This window comes from Camelina sativa, chromosome 11, assembly GCF_000633955.1.
Source record: "Camelina sativa cultivar DH55 chromosome 11, Cs, whole genome shotgun sequence".
NCBI classification, from domain to species: Eukaryota; Viridiplantae; Streptophyta; class Magnoliopsida; order Brassicales; family Brassicaceae; genus Camelina; species Camelina sativa.
The window spans coordinates 5,466,354-5,474,719 of record NC_025695.1 but is presented as its reverse complement, the minus strand read 5'-3'; the positions used below and the strand labels follow the sequence as shown (position 1 = coordinate 5,474,719).

Sequence of the window (8,366 nt, the reverse complement as noted above, 5' to 3'; positions counted from 1 at the left end):
GCAATGTGGCCAACCGTGCCACGAACAGCAGTTGTGACATGAGAATCCGCATGGTTAAGGAGCTTTGCAAGTCCAAAGTCACCAACAACAGCTTCAAAGCACTCGTCTAAGAGAATATTAGCTGCCTTTACATCTCTGTGAATGATCTTGGGATCACATTGCTCATGTAGATACAACAAACCTCTCGCTGCACCAATTGCTATCCTCTTCCTCATGTTCCAGTCCAATGCCGGTTTAGCTACAAAACAGTTAACAAGATTGGTTAAAAAGCATTGAAAAATGAAAATTTTGGACCAACAGTTTCAAGAGTTAATACTAACATTTAAGCTTAAAGGCGACGCTTCCATTAGGCATGTAAGGGTAAACAAGAAGCCTTTCACAAGAAGTTGCGCAATAACCAATTAGCCGAAGCAGATTCTTATGAACAGCTAAGCTAATCATCTCTAGCTCCATTCGGAACTGTGAATCCCCTGAGGTACCATTAATATCCTTCAACCGTTTCACTGCCACCATTGTCCCATCCCCAAGCTTTCCTCTGTACACATTACCAAATCCTCCAGCGCCGAGAATGTTCTTGGAACTGAAACCATCTGTAGAAACATGGAGTTCTCTGAATGTGAAGCTTCTTAGATTCCCAAGTCCTTGAAGCCCTTCCTCTTGTTTATCTGCTAAAGGCAAAACTAAAAACTTTTAACATCTTCCTGAATCAAAGTTGTATAAACAAACAAGCTCAAATTCACGGACCGTTTAAGTTAAGGATCAGTAGCCTTCTTTGTTTCTTTCGATACCAACAAAAGGATCCGAGAGCAAGGATTAGTATAGCAACAAAGCCAAGGCTTACACCTAGCGCTACCGCCAAACGATTAGACCTGCCTCCTACACACTCAAGTAACCAAATTGATTAATGAAAACTATCATTACAATGGTTAAATTCAAGAAAAAAAGACAATGCAAGAACGTGATTATTACTATTATTACCTGATGATGAGCTCAACGAAACAGAAAGAGGACTTGTACTGATTGATCCAGAACAAATCTCAGGTGGGCTGCTTCTACAAATCAAAGGATTACCAGCAACACTAGATTCAACAGCAAAAGCAGAATCAAGACTTTAGTCCTGACTTAAAATAGAAGAATTTTGTGAAACCAACTTCAAATTTTGAAACTTTAAGGTAATATACTTGAAAGTCCTGGCTGGGAATTTAGGAACAGGACCACTGAGATTGTTATAAGACAAGTCCCTGAAATTTCCAAAAAAAAATAAAAGTTTAAAATTCAGACACCAAGAAAGAAAAAAACAATTCTTCACAAAGATATAAAGACAAAACTGTATACTCACAAGAAGGAGAGATGAGGAATTTGAGACAAAGAAGCAGGGAAGGGCCCAGACAGAGAGTTGTTGTTGAGTCTCCTATTTTGAAATTCAATTCGTACGAGGTTAGATGATTAATGAACTACTGATGAAAAAAACAAAAAACATCATTACATGTGTGAACAAGATTGAAGAAGAAGCTCTAACAGATATAGGAGGCTGCTTAGCTGCTCGACGGAAACAGGAATGTCACCGGAGAATTTGTTGTTGGAAAGATCCAAGGTTTGTAATTTCGGTAAAAAACCGAGCTCCGGTGGGATTTTGCCTGAGATATTGTTGTTCTGCAATAACCTAGAATTTTATAAAAAAATTCAAAATTGGAATTTGAGGTTGGAGAAAAAAAAAAAAGACAAAACTTTATAATATATTGAAATATATACAAGAGGGAGGAAGATCCGAGGATGTTGCAGTCTTACACTTGTCGGAGATTTGTGAGATTTCCGATAGACGCAGATAAACTTCCCGAGAGAGACTGACTCGGCGCTCCTCTACCATTGGAGAGAGAGAGAGAGAGAGAGAAATCGTCGCCATTAATGAAGGAACTCAAGAAGCAGAAAACAAAATCGGAAGAAAGAGAAAGAGAGAGAGAGAGAGAGAGAGCTCACAGTCCAATGACGAGGTTGTCGGGGGAGCAACTGATCATAGCCCAACTACAAGGATCAACTGAAAATTCATCCCAGTTGTTCAAAGCTCCATGAGGATCATGCAAACTGTTCTTTATATTTATCAACGCCTCCACTGTTATAAAGTTCAAAAAAAAAAATCCAATTTTTAAAACCAAAGCTGGGATAAAAGAAGCAATTCTAGTTCTAGTTGGTGTTGTTGTAATGTGTTACCTTCAGGGTTTCTGGGTTCAGAAGAGAGAGTAAGAGTAGTGGAGAAACAGAGGAAGAAGAAGAAGAAGAGATGATGAAGTTGAATCGTCATCATCATCGTCTGCTTTGTTACTACTACTACCATGGGAAAAGCTTTAGCTAAGCTAACGAGGAGAGGAGTAAAACAATAATTTTAATTTGTGAAGAGAAGGGAAGAGGAGACAGCATTACTTTTTTTTTTTTTATCGGGGTAGTGACCACAAACACACATAGAAAAAGAAGAGAAAGCAAAAGCAAACCAACAACAAAAAAGAAGAAATCTCGGGTCTATCAAAGAAGAAGTCTTTCTTTTTTTGGTTCTTCTTCTTCTCAAAAACAGTCTCTCTCACAGGAGGGGAGGATATGAGTTTGTTGCTTAGAAAAAGGTTGAGATGAAACGTTTAAAAGAAGGAGAGAGAGAGGGGAAGAGAGAGAATCAGGGGAAGCTGATACGGACTGTCGGACCCGGGATGGTGGATGCTGGTCTACTCGTCTCTCTCTCTCTCTCTCAATGCATAGTGTATTTATATTTTTTTTATAATTTTCTCTTTTTAAAAATATAGCAAAGTGCTACAAATATTTATGTATATATTGAATGAAATCTCTAATTTTTATTATGCACTTTAATGTTTATTAATAAAGTAAGAGGAGCCTACTCATCTAGATATAATAGTATTACAAAAATCTTTCTGTTACAAAATTTTTGTTTTGTTTCTCCATTTTACAGTAAAATAAAGGAGAAATTGATGTAATGTACTAGGACTACCAGTGACAGGCTAGGAGACTGGTGCACGCTAAAATGCGCGTTTTTTTTCTTTTTTGTCTTTTTCCATTTATATGAAACAATATTTTTACCAGAAGGTTTTAATTTGAATTTTGGGTGTCTCCCTACCTATATTGTGGAAATTTAATGATTCGAATTATATAGAAATTATTGCATAAAAATGTCAAAACGCAACAACATGAGATAGTGAGTGATACGGGCCAAGCCTGAAATAGGCGATTCCCCACACTTGCCCTGATGAGTGATGAGGCTCTGATGTTACATTATTTATGATAATGTCCCTATACTTTTGATTTCTTTTCTATTTTGTCCATCTGTTTCTTTTCTGGCCCACCACCTCCTATATTCGTATTTGTTTAATCGAACGATCATCTCATTATTACTACATCTTTGTCTTTTTTCTTATTTTATTACTCTCCCATCTTTTTCTCCTTTCAATCACGTCTTGCTTTACTGCAATAACATTCATGACCCCCCACGTTTCGAATGTATGTTTTTTTTTTGGGATAAAGTTTTGAGTTTTCGGTAAAAATGCAAGAAATAATGTCCCTAGGCTCTGATGTTACATTATTAAAGTTTTTGTTAAGATGTACAACTAATAAATATTCAATCATGCATTTTGCCCATTTGCATTGTGCGTAACGATGCACCCAAACTCGTAGTGTTAAAAAGAAACTTGGTTAGGGTTAGTGGGTATCACAAAAACTAGCTCTTCCTTCATTTCAATATGGAACAGTATCACAATCTTATATATGATAATATCACTTATAAAAAAGTGTAAGATAGTAATCGTTATACAACGATTACCTTCAATCATCAATATAATTCATTTTTGCTGAAAAAAAGAAAAGTGTAAGATATATAGTTAAATGATTATGCTTAAATGTGTAGTTAGTTGTGTCTAAAGTCAGATCATTGACTCATATAACTTGTATACTATAATAGTAAGTGTGTAGATCCACCATAAAATATTATACCTAAGCATAACACGTATATACAAAGTCGAAATCAATAGTAACATCAAATTGTGCACAGAATGTAATTGCCTTGATGACTAAAATCATTGAAATGAATTTGGATCGAACTTGGTGTGTACCAAAGTATTTACGAAAGAAAACCAGAGGAGGAAAAGTAATTTGTAAAGAGGTGGCCAAAAAATGCCGAATTGGGATGAGCAAGATGAGGTAAGCAGCGAGATGCTTTGCAACCAATTACCTTGTTTACTTCTGTCACACATTATCAATGATCCAATTGCATCATCTTTGTACTTGTGATCAATACATATTATTCCCTAATTAACTTTCAAAATTTGCTACAATAAAAGAATCACAAATGATTTAACATCACAATTAGATCTATATGCATGTCGCTATAACAATCCAACCGAATTTGAAAAAGAGTAGTTGATGAAATTCCGTGTCATTCACTAAAGCGGAGGGAGATTGGATGATGGGACAAATCCAATCTATTATGCGTTTTTGAACACTGTTTCAATATTCTTACATAATAAAGGAGAGAATTGGTGAAACCCATTATTAAAATAGAATCATCTTCCCAATAATTTGTACCGCATACAAAAATTTGGATATATTTCTCTTCTCAACTTTTTCTTAGTAATGTTTGTTTCATCATTTTTTCGGCCGGGACCATATTCTGATATGCATAAATTGCACCATTTATATAAAATGATTTATTCCATTGAAGTCTTACAAAAAATTATTGCAACTTTTTTTTTCTCTGTTACATGGATGCTATGTGACTAGTTCAATTAATGTGTAGCAGAACAGTAACAGTTGTGCATATCCTAGCACCAATGGAGCCCGAGTCATCATCAATCATAAAATTTAATTAGTGGAACTTGAAGTCATTAATATAGCGTTTTAAAAAACTGAAAATGAAGAACTTGATCGAAAAGAATAAGACGGCTTTCGATCATGAAGACGAACATTCTGAATTTTCCGATGTTTACCTGTACCCAAATCCTCAGGTGGCAAGCTATCCGGAACTGTAGCAGCTATCGGAGTAGGAGAGGAAGATTGTGGGGAAGGTTCCAAAGAAGGAGAAGATGGTGGAGGAGGTTCCGGACCAGGGGACGGTTCAATGGCTGGCGAATCCTCACCACTTGGTTCATCGTCAGGGAAGAAGACATCTCGAACCGGAGGTGTGATCGGAGATAACGAAGATGTTGGAGACAAAGGCGGAGATGCAAATGGGAAAATATCTTCCTGAAATACCACATCACGTGATATAAGAAAAACCTTACGGTCCAAGTCATATAATTTCCAACCTTTCTTGCCAAACGGATAACCCACAAAAACACAACGACGACCGCGTGGAGCAAACTTATCCCCTTTATGGTCATGATTTTGAGCATATGCAAGGCAACCAACAACTCGAAGATGACTATAGGAAGGAGCACGCCCATATAGTTTCTCAAATGGTGTCTTCCCATTCAATAAAATCGAAGGTGTCCGATTAATAAGATAACCTGCATTAAGAATGCATTCTCCCCAATATTCAATAGGTAGATTGGCATGAAACCGGAGAGCACGCGCAATATTGAGAATATGACGATGCTTACGTTCTGCCCAGCTATTTTGTTGAGGAGTATGCACACACGATGTTTCATGGAGGATCCCTTGTTCTTGAAAAAATCTGGTTAAACACATGAACTCAGTTCCATTGTCACTGCGGATGCTTTTAACCTTCTTGTTAAATTGTCGTTCAATCATTGCCAAGAAATCACAGATACATTGTGATACGCGTGTCTTGTCGGGAAGAAGATATAGCCAGACAGCACGAGAGAAATCATCCACAACAGTTAAGAAATATCGCGAACCACAAAATGTTGTAGTTCGATATGGTCCCCATAAATCAAGATGAATCAAATCAAAAATTGCTTGAGCATTATTAGAACTATCGGGAAAAACCGGACGAGTTTGTTTAGCTCGTAAACACACCTCACATTTCTTAATTAAATCCTCACACTTATTATTAAAACTACTACTAACTTCGGGAATCATTCCGGTAATGCGAGACGAAGGATGCCCAAAACGATGATGTCACAATACTGAATCATCACGAACAGCAACTTGTAGAGACGCCACAGAACTGATCCCACAAAACCGGTACAGTCCCTCTCCCTCTCGTTCACCCGAACCAATCAGCGTCCTCGTATTGCGGTCCTGCAAAACCATAAGTCTATCGGTTACTTGTCCCACAAGATAATTGTTTGTCACAAGCTGTCCAAACGAAATTAAATTGGAGTGAAATCCATTTATCAAATAAACATTTCGGAGAGATAGCGTTGGTTTAAGGCGAACTGTCCCCTGCTGCGTGGCCATTACATTCGCACCAGCAGACAATAAAACGGAGACCGGAGCAATCTCTCTGAGATCCACCATTAAATTCCGACGACCGGACATGTGATGAGTTGCTCAGGTATCCAAAATCCATGAGTTATGATGAGCCTTACCGCTCAATTTTTCAGTTGCTTTGCCGTTGTTGATCATCGTCTTAACAAGCTTCCATTGATCATCAGTAAGTCCAACGAGTCCTTGTTGATCTTTGTCCGTCAGGTCCGAAGAGTCAATTGCAGCAGAGTTGGCATTGATTATCTGTGAAGAATTAGCCTGTGGAGTAGTACCACAGCCATGACCCGCTGGCAGATATTGGGAACCACGAGCATCGCCGCGAGAGCGTGGCCTGTCCCCCCACCATTCTGGAAAACCAATGACTTTGAAACACGAAGAAGCCTCATGCCCCATTCGTCCACAGCTTGTACACTTGCGAGTCAGATCACGGTTCACGGGACTAAACCGAGAAGTGAATTGGCGAGTCAAATCACGTGTCTGAACTGTCGCTGGTCGAGGAGAAGATTGAACTTGAGAAGAAAAACCCATCACAGGGACTTCGTTTGTTGCAATGGAACGGATCGTTTCATTCTGGGATATAGTTTGATAAACCGTATTAAGATCAGGAAGATGAGTTATTGCACATATCTGCGATCGTATAACTCTGTGAACAGAATCATCAAGCCCAGCTAGAAAATCATGGATGTGTAAAGTTTCAAGTTCCTTGTCACGGGCAGCAGTGAGATCACAAGTACACATTCCACAAGTACAACGTTTGGAGTTCATACAGTCAGCAATACCATCCCAAAGTTTCGTGAGGCGGCCGAAGTACTCATCAACAGTGGATCCGTTTTGTTTACAGTTTGCCAAAGAATTCCGAAGCTGCTGTAAACGAGGTCCGCTTTTAATAGAGTAGCGCTTCTTGATGATGTCCCACAGATCTTTGGCCACTTCACGTGTTGAAATCGAAGACCGAATCTTCGGGTCAATAGTTTGCTTAATCCATCCAACCGGCAAGTGGTTGTTCGCTGTCCAATCTTCAAATTCAGGAGATGTCGCAGCTGGTTTTGGAATGCTCCCATCGAGAAAACCAAATTTCTTCGGAGAACTAAGAGCCATCCGCAGATTGAGAGCCCACTCATCATAGTTCAAACCATTAAGAAGAGGTCGAGATATAATCGCACCAGGATTATCATTAGTAGAGAGGTCATAAGGAGAGATAGTTTTATGCTTCAGATTTGTAGTGGCGAGAGCCATCGTGAATCAAACAAAGAGAAAAAACAAGGAAAAACAGAGCCGAGAGGCAAGAAGAAATCAGAGCCGAGAGGCAAAGAAAACAGAGCCGAGAGGCAAAAAAAACAGAGCCGAGAAGCAAAGAGCGTTTCAGAAAAAAAATTCGGGCTCTGATACCATAAAGAACTTGATCGAAAAGAATAAGACGGCTTGCTTTATTATGACTTCAAAGTCTCCTATTTATACAAACTATGTATCAAACCCTAGACAAAGATAATTTACATATAAATTACATACAAGATTTAGTAATATCTAAAGAATAGGAAACTATCCTCAATAGAAAACTTGATGAATTTTATTACTAACTCCAACTGTACTCCATAATTATTTAAACTGGATAATGGAGTTAAAAAGTTGAAGTTAAAATAAAGGGGAGAAAAAGAAGAGAGGCAGCAAATCTTCGTCGGAGTGCGTTTATTATTCGTCTGCGATTACCCATGGCCTTTATATAATATGGATATGGTGTCGACCTGATTCTTCCACGTTCTGTAATCTTTTTACTTCTTTCTTTACCATTCTTGTCAAAGATTAAAAACACACCAGGACTGATACACACATCACAGATATAAGAAAACTGAAAATTACATGACATGAAGAAATACAAATTGAACTGAGGGCTTCAGTGGGTTAGTAGTTTACTAGTTAGATAGATTAGTACACGATTTAAATGGTTTTGTTTTCGTTTGACCCAAAAAAAAAAAAAAAAAAAA

At 38.1% G+C, this 8,366-nt stretch overlaps 2 protein-coding genes across 2 annotated transcripts in view; both read right to left on the bottom strand.

Moving 5' to 3' along the window:
- LOC104721797 (probable LRR receptor-like serine/threonine-protein kinase At4g30520) overlaps positions 1 to 2,701 on the bottom strand; it is an 8,232-nt gene extending 5,531 nt beyond the window's left edge. Inside the window, exons 1-10 of the mRNA XM_010439867.2 lie at positions 2,209 to 2,701; positions 1,978 to 2,110; positions 1,789 to 1,860; positions 1,520 to 1,663; positions 1,340 to 1,411; positions 1,182 to 1,241; positions 979 to 1,079; positions 745 to 876; positions 321 to 665; positions 6 to 238 (exon numbers count right to left, since the gene is read on the bottom strand). Of these exons, the coding sequence (XP_010438169.1) occupies positions 6 to 238; positions 321 to 665; positions 745 to 876; positions 979 to 1,079; positions 1,182 to 1,241; positions 1,340 to 1,411; positions 1,520 to 1,663; positions 1,789 to 1,860; positions 1,978 to 2,110; positions 2,209 to 2,332 (1,416 nt within the window). The 5' untranslated portion in view covers positions 2,333 to 2,701. The remainder of the gene's footprint in view (positions 1 to 5; positions 239 to 320; positions 666 to 744; positions 877 to 978; positions 1,080 to 1,181; positions 1,242 to 1,339; positions 1,412 to 1,519; positions 1,664 to 1,788; positions 1,861 to 1,977; positions 2,111 to 2,208) is intronic.
- On the bottom strand, positions 5,895 to 7,827 carry LOC104721796. The gene is made up of 2 exons (XM_010439866.2): positions 6,486 to 7,827; positions 5,895 to 6,195 (listed from the first exon to the last, which is right to left on the bottom strand). The coding sequence occupies exons 1-2, from the start codon at positions 7,618 to 7,620 to the stop codon at positions 6,161 to 6,163; spliced, it is 1,170 nt and encodes a 389-aa protein (XP_010438168.1). The 5' UTR covers positions 7,621 to 7,827; the 3' UTR covers positions 5,895 to 6,160.